Below are 19,136 nucleotides of genomic sequence, written 5' to 3' on the forward strand. Positions count from 1 at the left end.
GAAACGATGCCATTTGCAGCGACATGGATGCAACTAAGATGATCACACTACGTGAAGTCAGATAAAGACAAATGCCATATGATATCACTTATATGTGGAATCTAAAATATGGCACAAATGAACCTATCCATGAAACAAAAACAGACTCACAGACATAGAGAACAGACTTACGGTTGCCAAGGGCAAGCGGGTGGGGGAAGAATGGATTGAGAGTTTGGGGTTGGCTGATGCAAACAGTTATATACAGGATGGATAAACAACAAGGTCCTACTGGATAACACAGGGAACTATATTTATGTCCTGGGATAAACCACATGGAAAAGAATATATGTATATACATGGCCGTGAATGTCTCTGGGGCTACTGGCTTCCCCAATATCTGAACCCACCATCGCCAGGACTACCATAAAAGGAAATCAAATGATGGGCTTACTAAGACATCAAAAGCATTATTTTCCATTTCCAAAGTTGTACTTGTTCCAGTCAGTGCTGAGTGGGGAGGAAAAACTAGCATTAACCTCTTCATTAGTCAATCCTCCCCCACCAGCCTGATTCAGCCCCCTAAACAATAGACGTAATCACACTGAACAATTGTTTGTTTCCATGTCTAGACACAGAGCTTGCATTTGAAAACAAAAAAGAACAGAAAAAGGAAAGCACCCTGCTGTTTTTTAATCCTTTGTGTCAAACTTTTTCTCTGCTTGGATGCCTTTCTTGTGATCAGGAGATATATATTCAGAGTATCAGGTCTTTAAAAAAACAAAACAAAACAAAACCTTTTTATAGAGGGATTAGTATTAATTTAGGATAAAACAATATATTTAAACAGCCTCTAGTCTGAGTAGAAACAAGTTCTTTTAAACCTTAGAAGATTCAGAAAATGATGAATGGGGACTTCCCTGGTGGTCCAGTGGTAAGACTCCACAGTCCCAATGCAGGGAGCCTGGGTTCGATCCCTGGTCAGGGAAGTAGATTCCACATGCTGCAACAAAGATCTGGTATAGCCAAATACAAAAAAAAGAGAGAACAAACCACTGGTTACCAGTGAGGAGAGGGAAGGGGGCGGGATAAGATACACAGAGGTGATTAAGAGGTAGAAACTACTATGTATAAAATATATAAAGCTTCAACAATTTATTGTATGGCACAAGAATATAACCAGTATTTTTATAATAACTATAAATGGAGCATAACCTTTAAAAATTGTGAATTGCTATGTTGCACACCTGAAAATTAATTTAATACTGTACATCAACGATGCCTGGGGGAACTCCCTGGCAGGCCAGTGGTTAGGATTCCACACGTTCACTGCTGTGGCCCGAGGTTCAATCCTGGCCAAGGAACTAAAATCCCACAAGTCTCAAGGCACAGTCAATGATCTTTTTTATTAAATTAAATTGAAAACAACTATGTCTCAATAAAAAAATTTTTTTAAGAAAAAGAAATGGAGGCCTAGATGAAAACAGCAGTTGTTATATTTGCCACAAACAAGGGCGACCATGTCTCGGGCGCTGCTGGGCCTGTGCTTTTGACCTTCTCATCGCCTCCTTCAGTCACTGGGTTCCTTTATTTCTGCATGAACTCTGACCCCTCCATTGACCTGTCCCTTTTCATTTCCTAATATCATCAATTACCCAGCTTCCTTCTTACCCTGGGTCAGGGTGACAGCCTAGCTCACCTGGTGACTTCATATAGCTAAGCTCAGCCGCCGTCATTTTCATTGCTAACCTCTGGATAAAGCCAAAGCCTTATGTCATTTTTGCATTGTGGATATGAATTACTATCTGAAGATAAACCTGAGTGTTATGATCAGGAAACAAACATTGTTTTTAATCCTACAAACCAGAAATGGGTCAGCCCTCAGTATCTTTTCACACCGTGCTGGTTTCTCACTTTTTATTTTTCTCAAAATTAACAGAATACAAACCAGCAGGGAACACTCACAGTAGTTAGCTTGACTGCTGTCTCTCACTGAAACTAACCTGTCAATTTTCCCCTCTCTTTTCCCTACTTTAAAATCCTCTGCCTTCTATAATATCCTTCTGGGGACAAAGTCCTTCAGAGTGTCCAGTGTCCAGTACAAACAGAGCCTTGACACACACTGGACGCTGAAAATGCTTTGAATCCAGAATGGTAGGGACATGAAATGCAAATCAAAAGCACAGTGAGATAGCACCCCACACCTGTCAGAATGGTTATCATCAAAAAGACCATAAATAACACAAGTTGGCGAGGATGTGAAGAGCTGAAATTCTTGTACGCTGTTGGTGGGAATGCAAATTGGTGCACCCACTGTGGAAAACAGCATGGAAGTTCCTCAAAAAACTAACAATAGAACCACCATTATGATCCAGCAAAATTGCACTCCTGGGTGTATATCCGAAAAAAGTGAAAACACTAATTCGAAAAGACATATGCACCCCAATGTTCATAGCAACATTACAGCCAAGATATGGAAGTAAGCTAAGTGTTCATTACAAAATGTAATGGATAAAGACGATTTGGTGTATATATATAATATATATGCATATATAATATAAATTACATTTATATAATTATATATTAAATACAATGAATTAAACATTATATTATAATATAAAATATATATGCACATTATGCATACATTATATATATATACAATAGAATATGACCCAGCCATAAAGAAGAATGAAATTCTGTCATCTGCAACAATATGAATTGATCCACAGGGCATTATTCTAAGTGAAATAAGTCAGACAAAGACGTATACTGTATGTTATCACTTATGTGTGGAATCTAAAAAATAAACAAACTAATGAATGTAACAAAACAGAAACAGACTCACAGATATGGAGAACAAACTGGTGGCTACCAGTGGGGAGGGGAGAGAGGCGAGATAGGGGCTGGAGATTAAGAGGTACAAGCTAAGATGGATAAAATAAATAAGCCACAAGAATATACTGTATACCACAGGGAACATAGCCAATTAGTTTATAGTAACTTTAAATGGACTATAATCTATTAAAATTTTAAAGCGCTATCTTGTCAACACCTGAAACTAATATAGTATTGTAAATCAGTGAAGCCCCTCAATTATGTCCAACTGTTTGTGACCCCATGGACTGGGGCCTGTCAGGCTCCTTCGTCCACGGGATTTTCCAGGCAAGAATACTGGAGTGGGTTACCCTTTCCCTCTCCAGGGGATCTTCCCAACCCAGGGATCAAACCTGGGTCTCCCACATTGCAGGCAGACTCCTTACCGTCTGAGCCACTAGGGAAGTCATTGTAAATCAACTATACTTCAATAAAAAACCATTTCCTAATGGTAGGGACATGAAATAAAGCAAGTCTTGTCTGCTTGCAAGTGCACAGGACAAGCTACAGAGAGAGCTGGGTCTGATTTTCCAGCATTTGCTGCAACTGAGTGAAGTTCAACTGCTACAGTGACCACAGGAATTAAACAGCAGCCAAGAGCCAGAACAACCAAAGTTACCCACAGGAGGAAATACCTTGATTTACCCGCATGTGCCTGACTTACTATAGCAACAGCGCTGCCTTGGCCTCCTTGTACACTAAGTCCCCAGGAAGGAACCTTCAAGCTGCAAACTTTCAAAGATGCAAACTTGCATCTGGTTCCACAAGGAACCAGAACCCCTGCCAGTAACGCCAGGCATGAGCGAAACTGCAGCCTGGCGATCCCTCAGCCCTACCATCTCCCACCTCCCCTCCCTCCTCCAGGCAGTCACTCTTCTTGCCTGCTCACTTGATGCCAGCCCCTGTATGCCAGGTATTATAGTGTCTTACTGTACTTGTCAAGATATTGTACTATAAGGTTAAAAATGTTTTATTTTGTGTGTGTCTGTTTTTTTTATGTATTTTTGTGTGAAACGTATTGTAAACCTATTACAGTATAGTACTGTATAGTCAATTGTGTTAGCTGGGTACCTAGGTTATCTTTGTTGGACTTATAGAATGCTTTCTTCGAATGGAATCCATTCATATGTAGGGGACTTACTGTACCGCCTAAGCAAAAGGACTCGTGGTCCTATTGTTCTTCCCCCTGTTTTATTGATAAACGAAAAGGCAAAGGTAGAAGGCATACTCCAGGTTGGCAAAGCTCTGAGACTGAACCATCTGGATTGAGGAGGAGAGACAGGAGGGAGAGACATGAAGTTGGCATGCACCAGTGTCTCTGGAGATTCAGAGAGAAACAAGTCACAGAAGAGACATTTCTACAGAAAGACAGTGGCTAATTCTTTCAACAAATACAGACTAAAAGAGCAGTGACAGGTCACAGCCAGACTCACTACAGTTACTTGTGTCTATCGTTCAGCCAAGCTCTTGAAATTCACATTGGAACTGGACCCACAATGTTTAAACCTGACACTCCAAAAGGAAGTATTATCTTAGTCAGATCACACATCCTCAAAGCAACTGGTCTTAAAATGCTGAGCCTAAACATACAACAGTATAACTTGTGCTGGGGTGCCACCTAGTGGTCAGCGGTAAATTTATGTTTTCAAGTTAGCTAAGCTGGAATCACAGAGAAGGCAATGGCACCCCACTCCAGTACTCTTGCCTGGAGAATCCCACGGATGGAGGAGCCTGTGGGCTGCAGTCCATGGGGTCACTAAGAGTCGGACACGACTGAGCGACTTCACTTTCACTTTTCACTTTCATGCATTGAAGAAGGAAATGGCAACCCACTCCAGTGTTCTTGCCTGGAGAATCCCAGGGACGGGGGAGCCTGGTGGGCTGCTGTCTATGGGGTCTCACAGAGTCAGACACAACTGAAGTGACTTAGCAGCAGCAGCAGCAGCAAGCTGGAATCAAGATTTCAGGGAGAAATATCAATAATCTCAGATATGCAGATGACACCACCCTTATGGCAGAAAGTGAAGAGGAACTAAAAAGCCTCTTGATGAAAATGAAAGTAGAGAGTGAAAAAGTTGGCTTAAAGCTCAACATTCAGAAAACTAAGATCATGGCATCTGGTCCCATCACTTCATGGGAAATAGATGGGGAAACAGTGGAAACAGTGTCAGACTTTATTTTGGGGGGCTCCAAAATCACTGCAGATGGTGACTGCAGCCATGAAATTAAAAGAAGCTTACTCCTTGGAAGGAAAGTTATGACCAATCTAGATAGCATATTCAAAAGCAGAGACATTACTTTGCCAACAAAGATCCATCTAGTCAAGGCCATGGTTTTTCCTGTGGTCATGTATGGATGTGAGAGTTGGACTGTGAAGAAAGCTGAGCACGGAAGAATTGATGCTTTTGAACTGTGGTGTTGGAGAAGACTCTTGAGAGTCCCTTGGACTGCAAGGAGATCCAACCAGTCCATTCTGAAGGAGATCAGTCCTGGGTGTTCTTTGGAAGGAATGATGCTGAAGCTGAAACTCCAGTACCTTGGCCACCTCATGTGAAGAGCTGACTCATTGGAAAAGACTTTGATGCTGGGAGGGATTGGGGGCAAGAGGAGAAGGGGACGACAGAGGATGAGCTGGCTGGATGGCATCACCGACTCGATGGACGTGAGTCTGAGTAAACTCTGGGAATTTGTGATGGACAGGGAGGCCTGGCATGCTGCGATTCATGAGCTCGCAAAGAGCCGGGCACGACTGAGCGACTGAACTGAACTGAAGAGGCAAGCGAAGTTGCTCTAGTCATGTCCGACCCTTTGCGACCCTATGGACTGTAGCCTGACAGATTCCTCTGCCTGTGGGATTCTCCAGGCAAGAATACTGGAACAGGTTGCCATGCCCTACTCCAAGGGATCTTCCTGATCCAGGGATTGAACCCGCGTCTTTTACGTCTCCTGCACTGGCAGGCGGGTTCTTTACCACTAGCACCACCTCGGAAGCCCGGGATGTAGGTATACACACCTGTCCCAAAGGTCTAAACTCACTCTGTCCAATACATCTGTAATGAGAGCCACAGATGTGGGAGGTGTATGGAGAGTCAGGGACCAGGTTCAAGGCCAGTTCTGAGGTTTAGTGTGATAATATCTTGGAATGGGTGCAGCAGCGGCTGTAGACATGGGCGTAGGTTCCTCAAGAATGGACGGTGAAAGATGCTTCTAGGTTTTGAACCGGAAGGCCTGCACCCAGGCCGCTGATCAGGTCTAAGGATCTGGTGAATGATCCCCGAGACTACAAGGCACTGAGCCTTGTCCTGCATCCACAGCTCTGAGTTCAGGGATGTCACGGACCAGGCTGTGTTTACTGAGGTTCAGCAGGGTGATGACCAGTCACGCGGAGGGTGCCCCATAGTGAAACCCCATGGGATTTAGCTGCTGTGTTGGTGAGAGTCACCTGGCCTAGCACGTCCCAGGCTGATACAAACACACAGAAGTCTAGGCCCAGGAGGGGCTGCTGACTTCCTGGAGGCTGAATGTGACCCTGGATAGCCAGATGTTCCCATCTGCACCTCACTCCACCTCCAGCACGCACATCTACGGTGAGATTGTTTAGGATCTGAAGCTTGCACCACTCTTCCTCCCACAGAATGCTGCTAATCAACTGGTTTTCTGACTGCTCAGTTCCTTCTGAATCCCCAGGTATAAAAAACATGTTGGGTTTACCCAGTGGATGACTGGGTTTGGCTTTCCTTCCCTTGGCGCCAACCACTAACACTCATCAATGCAGCCAACAAGCCCCAGGGAGGAAATGAGGCTGTCCTACATGCGTGGGGCAGAACAGCCTCCTCCCCATCACAGAAGGTCCAGGGACATTTAAAACAGTTGTTTACAGACTTCCCTGGTAGTGCGGTGGCTAGGACTCCTAGCTCCCAGTGCAGGGGGCCCAGGTTCGATCCCTGGTCAAGGAACTAGATCCCACACACTGGAACTAAGAGTCTTCATGTCACAGCTAAAGATCTCACACGATGCAAGAAAGATTGAATATCCCCAGTGCCACAGCTAGGACCAGGTGCAGCCAAAGAAATAAATATTTTAAATTAATCAATTACAAAATAAAACAGTTGCTTAATGTTACCTCTTAATTGGCAATGGCCGAGCAGTCCTAAACACAAAGAATATGAAACAATTCAAAACAGGGATTTACAGGTACTGACCTACCTAATAAACTGGACATTCCTGAAGCAGGTTGACTGGAGTGACAGACAGCAGTTCTGGAAAGAAAAATGACCATAAGAGAGAAGTCTTGTTTAATTTACCTAAAGAGTATCCGCATTTGGCTTTTCTTCCATCGGCTCCTTCTATTGACAAATTGTGTCTGCACAGCTACTGTGCAATGGAAGACAAGGTTCACGTGTAAAGATGTTAGTTGTGAGACTGGGTGAAATACCAGAAAATCAAAAAATATCTCAACGATCATTGTGAAGGATTAACTAGATAAATCAGAACACACTTGCACCATGGAATACTAAGTAACCGTTGAGGAAAAGGTAGAGAAAACAACAAAAGGACAAAAATACATGAGAAAGAACGGTTTTTAAAACACTAGATGAGCATGTGTGCTAAGTCGCTTCAGTCGTGTTCGACTCTTTGCAACGCACCAGGCTCTTCTGTCCATGGAATTCTCCAGGCAAGAATACTGGGATGAGTTGCCAGAGGATTTTCCCAACCCAGGAATCAAACCCACGTCTCTTATGTCTCCTGCACTGGCACCACCCGGGAAGCCCAAACACTGAACATCAGGTGATAAAGGACAGTGATCCCTGCGGGGCAGGAAACAGAACTCTTCATATGGTCTGACTCCTCCCTGCCCCTCATTCTCTCTGCTCAAGCCACAAGGAGTCTATGTCCATCTCTCACACTCAGTAGGATCCCTCCCACCACCAGCCTTTGCACCTGCTCTTCCCTATCCTTTTTCATTTCTACCTTTCAGATCTAGCTTCTTCAGGCTCTCTCTGAGTCTCCTGACTCCTGGACTAGGTCACATCCCCCAAAGAAGCACTCTTAGAACAGTATTTTTCTGCTCCTCTGCTCCTCATTTGTTACAAAATATTATATAATACACATGAACACCAACATATTAGCCCTGATGATATCACAACACCAACATTTCTAACATAAACGTACAGTTTTCATTCCATGTTATTACAGGATTTATGTAGGACTGTACATAACGAAATAGTAAATTTAGATGACACAAGCAAAAATCAAATCAGATTTATTCCTTAGTTTCATTTAGAAACTGAAGCAGTTAGGATTGGCATTATGTGATTCAGCATTATGTTTCAGCATTATGTGATAGAACATCCAAATTGACAATGAATAAATTTTGCATGCAACACACACACAAATACAGTCTGGAACTGGTGTGGAGTGTCTAAGATATCATTAGGAATGCAGGTTCTTTAAGCTTTACACTCCTCTATCCCAAAGACCTTGGCTTCAGGGTCTAAGATAGCTGTTAGAGCTCCAGCCATCACATTTACAATCCAGACAGTAGGATGGAGAATTGGGAGAAAAGAGAAAAAGACATGCAACAACCTTTTAAAGCAGTAGTTATGTGGTTATACCTGGCTGCCCAGGAAAAGTAGGAAAAGGGAGTGTTTGACAAGTGAAAATTACATACTGTATGACTTTGGGTTTTTTTGTTATATTCAATGTTTTCTTTTTTACTGACGTATAGTTGATTTATAATGCTGCGTTAGTTTCTACTGTACAGCAAAGCAAATCAGTTATACACATACCCACACTTTTCTAGATTCTTTTCCCATATAGGTCATTACAGAGTACTGAATAGAGTTCCCTGTGCTATACAGTAGGTCCTTATTAGTTATCTATTTTATACACAGCAGTGTGTATATGTCAATCCCAACCTCCCAGTTCATCCATCCCACCCTCCCCTGACTGTATGACTTTGGAAGATGAAGGCATTTGGAGTAAGTGGCTGAGTCTCTACTTCAGACATGTTCACGTTCTACATATTTTTAAAGGTGGGGGAATGTGTGATTCTCAGGAACTTAAGAAACTGATTACCAGGGGTAAGTGGCTGGAAAAGGGTAAAAATAGAGTACTGGGGAATGGGGCAGTGCAAGTGAGGCGAGGGCTACCTTCTCTGAGGGTGGCTTCTTGTTCTAGAATCATGGTAACGTGGGTTGGGAGGAACTGAGAATGACTAGTAAAGGCTACAGGGCTTCTTTTGAATATGATGAAAATGTTCTGGAATTAGATCGTGGGGGTGATCACACAACTTTGTGAATATATTAAAAATTACCAAACCATGCACTTTAAATAGATGAATTGTGGGACTTCCCTGGTGGTCCAGTGACTAAGACTCCGTGCTCCCAATGGAGGGAGGGGCCTGGGTTCGATTCCTGGTCAGGGAACTGGATCCTACATGCCCTAGCTAAGGGTTCACATGCCTCAGATAAAGACCCCATGGGCTGCAATGAAGATCGAACATCCTGCGTGCTATAACTAAGACCCAATGCAGTCAGATAAATAAAAATAAATATTTTTACAAATAATAAAATAAATAAATAGATGAGTTGTATGATACATAAATTATATATCAGTATAGCTACTTAAAAAAAAAGAAGCAAAGATAAGCAAAGAAACTGATGAACATAAAGGTGTATTTAAAACACATACACAATGACAACAGCCAAACTGGGGATTAAGAACACAGTTCTGCTTGACACTTCTGCTTCATACCAGTGCGTGCTTAGTTCCTAAGTCGTGTCTGACTCTTTTCGACCCTATGGACCGTAGCCCTCCAGGCTCCTCTGTCCATAGGATTCTCCAGGCAAGAATACTGGAGTGGGTTACCATTTCCTCTTCCAGGGGATCTTCCCAACCCAGGGATTGAATTAGTGTCTCCTGCGTCTCCTGCATTGGCAAGCAGGTTCTTTACCATTGAGCCACAGTAGAAGTATAATAATGGACAATCATTAGGGCTATGTGCTCCCACGGGCACACATGGAATAATTTTTATTTCAGGCATATGAAGGCATGCAGTTGATTAAAACATACTGAACATATAAAAAATGAATTCTGAATAATTTTTTAGAAAAGAAATAGCCATAGAGATTGTCGGGATATCAACTGACTCCTTGGAAAATTGATAATTATAGGGAAACTACTAAGTATTCCTCCTGCCTTTCTGATATACACTGAATTTCAGTGTAACCGAATATCTCTGTGGACAAGGGAAAGGTTGTCAGTGAGGAAGAATTCTAGCCAGGGCTAGGACCAGGGAAAGGCGAGGGAGATCCTAGCGTGTGAAATCTATGGATTCTAGTTAAGAGATGCAGGAGTGTCAAAATTTGAAAATTGTTTCAACTACTAGCAAAATAACTGATTAACACAGTGGTCACTAGCACTTCTGAAATCATTAGGGAAAAGGCTGACAGGAAATGTATAAAGATCAGACAGGCACTATACAAACCCAAGGAACAATCTTTTTCTTAATTTTTTTGGCCATGCTGCAAGGCATGTAAGATCTTATTTCCCTGACCTGGAATCAAACCCAGGCCCTTGACAGTAAGCTTGGAGTCCTAATGGCTGGACTGCCAAGGAACTCCCTAGGATCAGTTTTTTTTTTTTTTCTTTTAATTTTTTTAAATTTATTTTTTAATTGGACAAAAATTGCTTTACAATGTTGTGTTGGTCTCTGCTGTACAATAACACAAATCAGCCATAATTATACATATACCCCCCTCTCTCTTGAGCCTCCCTCTCCCCCTCCCACCCCTCTAGGTCATCACAGACTGGGTAGGATCAGTCAGATTCTACCACACTGGGTAGGATCAATGCTAATGTCTCACACACACATACACACACACAAATGAGATAGCAGGACTTCGCTGCTTACCCAGTGATTAAGACTCTGCACTTCCAATGCAGAGGATGCAGGTTCGATCCCTAGTCAGGGAACTAAGATCCCACATGCCACACAGTATGGCCAAATGCTAGACTAAACTAAACTAAAATACACATCAAAAAAAAATGAGAGACTTCCCTGGTGGTAGCGGTTAAGAATCCACCTGCCAAGGCAGGGGACATGGATTGGATCCCTGTTCCAAGATGATTCCACATGCTGTGGGGTAACTAAGCCCATGCACCATAACTGCTGAGCCCACACCCTAGGGCCCATGCTCCACAAGAAAAGGCACCACAATAAGAAGCCTGTGCACCGCAACTAGGGAGTAGCCCCCAGTCACTGCAACTACAGAAAGCCCACGTGTAGCAACGCAGACCCAGAGCAGCCCAAAGTAAATAAAATTCTTTTAAATGAGATAGCAAATATCATATACCTCCAGACAGTGATGCAGAAAGTGCACAGCACCACCCAGGAAGGATTCTCAAGGGAAAAAAAAAATTGAACCATAATATAATCAAGCCTTTAAAACTGATCTCGGGCCAGCTACCAGGGAAGATGGCTCAGTGGTAAAGAATCCACCTGCCAGGGCAGGTGACACAGGTCCAGTCCTTGAACTGGGAAGATCCCACATGCCCCGGAGCAACTAAGCCTGTGCACCACCGTTGAGCCTGTGCTACGGAGCTCAGGAGCCGCAACTACTGAACCCCAAGTGCCCTGGAGCCCATAGTCCACAAGAGAAGCCACTGCAATGCCACATCAGTCGCGTACGACTCTTTGTGACCCCTTGGACGGTAGTCCACCAGGCTCCTCTGTGCACCGGATTCTCTGGGCAAGAATACTGGAGAGGGTTGCCATGCCCTCCTCCAGGGGATCTTCCGGACCCAAGGACTGAAACAGTGCCTTTTACGTCTCCTGCATTGGCAGGTGGGCTCGCTACCATTAGCAGCACCTGGAAAGCCCCAGTGAGAAGCCTGCACACCGCAATTAGAGAGTAGCCCCCGCTCGCCACAACCAGAGAGAAGCCTGAGCAGCAATGAAGGCCCAGCACAGCCAAAACTAAATAAATAAAAATTAAAAAATTACAGTCTGACCTCTAGGGCACAGGAAATACTGAGCATAAAGGAAGCAATACACCAGATCTCAAAGGAGGGTTCTTATATTGGACTCTAATTTCATCAACCAGTCAATGAAAGAAAAAATAAAAGGGGAGGAAACTGCTCTAGATTAAGAGAAACATAAGACTTAAAAGACTTATAAGAAACACAAGAGACATAACCAAATAAAAGGGATCTTGTTTGATCCTGATTTTAAACAGAAATTATAAAAAGAGCATTTTTATACAATAGAGGAAATTTGAGTACAGCTTGGTAATTGAATATTAAGGCATTATTTGAAATTTTGTTAGATGGGATAATGGCATTGTGGTTAGGCAAGAAAGTATTTGGATATTCCTTTCGAGGTTGCATACTGAAGTGTTTAGAAGGAAATGGGTATGATGTCTGGGTCTTGCTTTAAAATATTCCAGCAGCAAAACATCAGAAGAGGGAAAGAGTAGACAAAACAAGTCCATGATGAGATGAAGCTGGGGGTGAACACACAGAATTTGTTACATTTTCAGCAAAACCCCATCTTACAGTGTGCAGCCTAGAGAAAGTCTCATAACCGTGCACAAGGGCAAGGGTGGGATCTGTGGCTATGTTTGTACTTTTTTGGTTGCACCTTTTGGGTTAGCCAAAAGGTTCATTCGGGTTTTCCCAATGAAATGAAAATTGGAAATGACTTAAGAGTCTTGTCCATAAGAGACAAATCTGCTAACGTGAGGAGCCAGTCCTGTCAGCAGGCATTCCCTCCTCCTCCTACTTAATGAAACCCCGGTTTTATTGATTCCCCCACATCAGTGTCTTGTGGATGCATCGCAATGAACCCAAGGGATGCATTGGACTCTCTTTGGCCAGTAATTGATCCAGTGGTGGGCAGGCAACCTATCTGACCAAGGAGAACTAAGGGAAGAGTTTGGTGAGAGGCTTCTGGGGACAATTCAGTACTGCACTGATTCTGAGACACATTCTTTCATTTCTGAAATTGGCAGACTTCTCACAATCAATCTGTCAGAGGACTGCTGTGGTATATGAGTCATTCCCCACGGGTGTGCAAACTTGATCCAAAGCCTACTGGTTTGTGACATCTTCTGGTAAGATCCAGAGAATGTCAGAACTAAAACCTACAGAATGGGGTTCCTTGAGATAACTGGTGATTCCGGAGGAGACTGCTGTCCTGCCAGTGTTCCTGGGAGCACAGAGAGTGGTGTCTTGGGGAAGAAGACAGACAGGGAAGGCACTGAATTGAAAAGCAATTTAAAGTGGAACTCTGGTGGGAAGATGTTCTGAAAATGCCATAACTAATTTAGATCATTTCTATTTTCTTGTTTTGTATGTTCAAGAGTAACATATAATATTTTTAAATTTTATGTTTTTGTCTCAAAGAGGTATTTTATAAGCACCAAATAAAAATTCTAAGGGTTAAGAAAGCATTAAGCCAGTTTAATTGTCGGCACTCTTTATTTTTAATAGTAAATTGATAGCATCTTGGGTTTGATGAAACGTGGTACCTACTTGTTAGAGAATAAAGCTAGAAAAGGAAAATGCTTTGCCCTCTTTGTCCGCTTCCTGCTTTGGGTACCAAGACAGGCAAGAGTACGATGCTCAGACTTACGGCAGCTATCTTGGGACCGCAAGAGGAAGACAGACAGAATCCCAGGGATGCCAAATAGCATCTTGACATTGTGAGCCACTGACCTACCACTGGAACAGTCTACCTACAAATTACTCATCAGTGAGATAATTAGTGACTTTTCCTGTTTTTTAGTTTTTTTTTTTTAGACTTTGGCCACGCTGGGTGGCATGCATGATCCTAGTTCCCTGACCACATCACCTGCAGTCCCCCTGCAGTGGAAGCATGCAGTCTTAACCTCAGGACCACCAGGAAAGCCCTTTATCATTTATGAGATTTTTATGTAGGGATCATACCACCAAACTATACCTAAGTGATAATGATTTGGTGGAATACTGAACAGTAGTTAAAATAAACTGTACATGTTTATTTTATTTTAAACTGTACATGTTTAATATAAGTATATATTACATGTTTATGATATACTTTGTATAAATATTATATATTCTGAATATATATTTTTGCAGGTTCGATCCCTGGATCTAGAAGATCCTCTGGAAGAGAGCATGGCAACCCACTCCAGGATTCTTGCCTAGAGAATCCATGGACAGAGGAGCCTGGTGTGCTGTAGTCCATGGGGTCGCAAAGAGTTGGGCACAACTGAGTGAACTAAACTGATGAATATATATTTAAATCTTAAAAAATGCAGTGTTGGGCTAAAATAGTTTCAGAGTGACCCTATCAGTGTGATGTTTATATAAAGTTTAATGAGTGAAAATAAATGTTTTTTATGCGTATATTATGTTTTAAACATGGACTTCAGGGAAACATACCATCTTTAGAGCAGTGGCTACCTCTGGAAAGGGAGTAAGGGAAATAAAATCAGGAAGGGAATATAAACTGGACTCATCTATACCAGTAATGATTTTCAAAAGAAAATGTGGCAAACATTGACACTGGTCAAATCTGAGTGGTAAATAAACATCATAACATATTCTGTACTTCCCTATGTTCTAAAATCTCTCATCATCATGATCAAATTTTAATTACTTGATTTTTCCATATTTATAGTTGCAATAATTTTCCAGAATTCATGTTTCAGAGAGTAATAAAAATGTTTAATATATTTTTTCTTCACTTGTAAATTGGAAATGTCCTCAAGGAGAAGAAACCACTGAGTCACTAAAAACAAAAAAATTCTACCTTGGCAGTTTGACACAGAATCAGATATTGGTAATGTTTGCACAACTTTGTGAATATACTAAAAACCATGAAATTGCACATTTTATTGGGTTGGCCAAAAAGTTTGTTCAGTTAATAATGCATTGTTCGATAAGTATCTTGGTGAAAATAAAAATGTGCTTTTTTTACTTAAAACTAAGCGAACTTTTTGGCCAATCCAATAAAAGGGTGGATTGCATGGTATGTGCTTATATCTCAGTTTTTAAAATTAGATGTCAAAAAAACCCAAAACCAATGACCTCTTATTTTTCAGGCTTTGCCAAAAAAAACCCCAAACCAACAACCTCTTATTTTTCATGCTTCTGGGGGTTGACTGAGCAGTTTTTCTGCTTCATATGATGGGCGCTAGGATCACTCACCTGACTGCATTGATCTGGCAGTTGGTTTGAGTTGGAAGGTTCAATAAGGCTTCATTGTTATGTCAGGAACCTTGGTACTGGCTGTCAGTTGCGGCACCTTGGATCTCCTTCCCATAGTCTTTAGCAGCACAGCCTCGCAGGACGGCAGGTGAGTACAAGAGCAGAAAAGTGGACGCTGCCATGCCTTTCAAGGGCTAGAACCAAAATTGGCTCAGGATCACTTCTACATTCAGTTGGTCCAAGCACGTCACAACTCATCTTCAAAGCAGGGGGAAGAGCAGCACGTGTCTATTGGGATGGGAGGAACTGTTGGCAACCATCCTAGGAGACAGGCTTCCACAAGTGGTGAAGACCACAGAGGTTTGAGGCACTGTGGGTGCACAGCCATACCATCACTAGCTGGACGTGAATTGACTCGTCATGGCTGGTGACACAGCAGAGACCACTGACATTCTCCATCTCCCACTTCTGAATTAACTCTTCTCCCTCTCTATAAACGAGAGAGAGCTGCCAATTTTGAAAGATGAGAGACAAGACCCAAGATGTCTTCAATACAGGTGAATTCCAGAAACTTTAAAGCTGAATGTAGAGGTTAAGGTAACAGTTGCTTATAGTCTTGTTATTTGGGAAAATGGGTTAACATCTGGGCCTCATTTTCCTAATCTGTGAAATGGATAAGGACCCACAGTGGGGACCACATGTGAGCAAGTGAAAACTGGCTCTGCTGACAAGCCTGGAGACTAAGAAAGTGAGACATAATTCTGCTAGCAGAACGTCCCCAGCTGGACATACACAGCTCTCACAGGATATGAACATGTCCAGAGAAGCTTACGCCATGATTGTTGTGGCAACAAGACAGAAACAAAGCCCTCCACAAGCACAACAATGATGGAACACCTTCTTCTGACATGAGTGGTGCTGCCCCTTGACCAAGGATAACTCCAACCTTGCTCTAATCCTCCTGCCTCCTGGATAAAAACTAAGACACTGGAACTCTGATCGTCTGCTTCCTGAATGCATCCAATTCCAAACTGCCAACCCCCCAACTTTCCTAATCCCTCTTTAAAATCATCCAGCAAGCTTTGGTCGGAGTTCACACCTTCAAGCCCACCAAAAAGTCCACACTGGAGAAAAGCCATACAAATGTGAGGAGTGTGGGAAGGGCTTTAAGTGGAGCCTGAACCTCGACATGCATCAGAGGGTCCACACAGGAGAGAAACCATATAAGTGTGGGGAGTGTGGGAAGCACTTCAGTCAGGCCTCAAGTCTTCAGCTTCATCAGAGTGTCCACACTGGAGAGAAGCCCTACAGATGTGATGTGTGTGGTAAAGTCTTCAGTCGGTCTTCACAACTGCAGTCTCATCAGAGAGTCCACACAGGGGAGAAACCTTACAAGTGTGAGATGTGTGGTAAGAGCTTCAGTTGGTGCTCCAATCTAACAATTCATCCAAGAATCCATGCTGCTGATAAATCCTATAAAAGTCATAGGGGTGGTAAGACCATCAGAGATTCAACTTAGGAGAAAAGTTCTATAAAATGATTTAAAAAAATAAATAAATAAAATAAAATAAAATCATCCAGCAAGTGCCCAAATTCTATTAATTTCCTGCTAATTCCTTTTTTATTGGGAGGCTCCTCGCAGCAGCAAGATCAATAAACACTTCAGGTGTCTTTTTATGTGGGTTCTAACATACTCATCAAAAGACATACTAGAATATTCATATCGGCCTTATTAGGCATAGACAAAATACCCAACTACTCAGCAGTAAATGAATACCTCAATTATGATACATTTGTGTAATGGTACATTACGTAACAGTGAGAAACTAACTTCGCTCAACGTGGACACATCTTGTAAGACGGAGCAAAAGAAGCCAGATTCTCAAGAAAATATACTGTGATCCACTCTTATTCAGTTTGAAAACAGGTAAATAATCAATGGGGTTAGCCGTCAGTTAGGAATCACCCTTGTGGGGGGGATGGGAGGAGGCACGAGGGGGCTTCTGCAGGTGGGTAACCTGTCATCCTTTCTCTGGGTGCTAGTTATGTGGATATGCTGAGATGATGAAAATTCAAAAATCAGTGTTTATGCTTTGTGTACTTCTCTGTGTATATATTAATATGAATTAGGGTTGTTTTTTTTTAATGGGCAACCATGTTAAAGGGACATGGAGCAAACCTGAAAAAGTTCCCAATTAAAAAAGCTGAAACAATTTGAGCAACAAGATCATGTAATATTGGGTTATAACCACAATATAAAATAAATGTCCATGTAAAGAGGATGTGGTTTATACAGCAATGGAATACTATCCAGCCATAAAGAAGAATGAAATAACACCATCTGCAGCAACACTAACGGCTAGTCACTTCTGCGGTCTTTCTCCCTAAAACCTATTACCCTAGTCTCACCATGAAAAAACACTGCTGCTGCTGCTAAGTCGCTTCAGTCGTGTCCGACTCTGTGCGACCCCATAGACGGCAGCCCAGCAGGCTCCCTCGTCCCTGGGATTCTCCAGGCAAGAACACTGGAGTGGGTCGGCATTTCCTTCTCCAATGCATGAAAGTGAAAAGTGAAAGTGAAGTCGTTCAGTCGTGTCCGACTCTTCGCGACCAGGCTGCTCTGACCATGGGATTTTCCAGGCAAGAGTACTGGAGTGGGTTGCCATTACCTGTATAGACCCAAATCCAGGTCCATTCTTCATAAGTCCTAACCAGTATTCTTCAAAGCTGTCAAAGTCATCAAGAACAAGGAAAATCTGAGAAGTGATCAGTCAAGAAGAGCCTAAGGAGGGAACTCCCTGGCGGTCCAGTGATTAGGAATCGGATGGCCGCCTAGGTTAGATACCTGGAGAGGGAAACTAAGATGGCACAAGCCGCGGGGCACAGTCAAACAAAAGCCTAAGGACACATGAATAAATTTAATGTGGCATCTTGGACAAGATCCTGGAACAGAAAAGGGACACTAGCTGAAAAAAAAATTTTTTTTTAATTTTTTAAACGCTGAATTTAAAAGTTAATACTAATATATCAACCGAGGTGGTTTCTCATATGTGACAGACGTACCTCAGTAGGGTACGTCTTGAATAATTAATCAAGATGCTCACAACAAGGGAAACTAGGTGAGGAGTACGCAAGAGCTCCAAGTATCATCTGCAATTTTCCTGTAAATCTAAAACTTCTAAAATAAAATGTTTTATTTTGCTTTCAAACACGGACCCGCAACTGGGCTTTCTCACAAAGCTGTGAGAAATTCTTACAGGTGTACAAGCCAAGTGCAAGGCTCAATGCTTAACACATAGATATGAGGTGTAGTTTGGTTTCATGCGAAATAAGGGACAAGAATTCCAATACTCATCAATTGTTACCAACTGTTATCCGTGTAAGCACAAGGGACCCCGTACAGCCCAGCCCAGCCCGGCCAGCCCACGCGCAGGCGAGCCAGCGAGCGAGCGCGCGCACGCCGGCCGGCGCGCTCACGCCGTGGGGGCGGGGCAGCGAGGACGCTGGCGTAGGGCGGGGCCAGGCGCAGTTCCCACGGTGGCCTCGGCGCCCGGAAGTAGTGTGTCAGGGGACTCCGCGGGGCGGAAGCCGCGCAGAAGTGGAGGCAGTGGCGCCCCTCGGGCAGGGGACGCTGCTGGTGCTGTTGCTAGACGACGCGAACTAGCCTTCGTCACTTCCTTAGCCCGCCGTCTGCCCACTCCCCAGGCCGGAACCCAGGGACCCGGAGCCGGGGTGGGCGCAGGCTCGTCCTCCGACGTCCAGGACAGCAGCCAGCTGGGCAGCTGGAGTGGAGGCCACGCCACCTGCAGGGAAGAATCCGAGCCGAGGCGGGAAGATGGCTGCAGACAAGCCTGCAGGTGAGGCGCCCGCGCCCGCGCGCTGGAGCGGCGGGAGCGGGCAGACCCTGCGCTGCTGCCGCGGGGCCCCAGGTGGAGACTTCGGGGCTGCTCTCTTTGGGGCGTGCATTTCTCTCCCTTAGACCCTCCCTCGGCCGCCGCTAATGTGAGTCTTTGGGCCCGAGGTCCAGTAGTTTCTTACCAAGTGCAACACGAAGCCGCTTCTGTTCGCCTTTGCCTTGCTCTTCGGAA

General features: G+C 43.5%; 1 protein-coding gene and 1 long non-coding RNA gene across 3 annotated transcripts in view; one reads left to right on the top strand and one right to left on the bottom strand.

Moving 5' to 3' along the window:
- Nucleotides 1-832: 832 nt before the first annotated feature.
- Nucleotides 833-15,533, bottom strand: LOC129635381 (uncharacterized). Its single transcript, XR_008706260.1, has 3 exons — nucleotides 15,049-15,533; nucleotides 7,060-7,112; nucleotides 833-995 (listed from the first exon to the last, which is right to left on the bottom strand). It is a non-coding gene; the product is annotated as an uncharacterized LOC129635381 (long non-coding RNA).
- A 3,077-nt stretch (nucleotides 15,534-18,610) lies between these two features.
- The window catches only part of CNOT10 (CCR4-NOT transcription complex subunit 10), a 58,575-nt gene continuing 58,049 nt past the window's right edge, over nucleotides 18,611-19,136 (top strand). The window contains exon 1 of one of the 2 annotated variants that reach the window (XM_055558327.1): nucleotides 18,611-18,905. In XM_055558327.1, coding sequence (XP_055414302.1) covers nucleotides 18,884-18,905 — 22 coding nt within the window. In that variant the 5' untranslated portion in view covers nucleotides 18,611-18,883. The remainder of the gene's footprint in view (nucleotides 18,906-19,136) is intronic. The other variant, XM_055558326.1, reaches the window with a different exon arrangement.

Source organism: Bubalus kerabau, chromosome 20 (genome assembly GCF_029407905.1).
Source record: "Bubalus kerabau isolate K-KA32 ecotype Philippines breed swamp buffalo chromosome 20, PCC_UOA_SB_1v2, whole genome shotgun sequence".
NCBI classification, from domain to species: domain Eukaryota; kingdom Metazoa; phylum Chordata; class Mammalia; order Artiodactyla; family Bovidae; genus Bubalus; species Bubalus kerabau.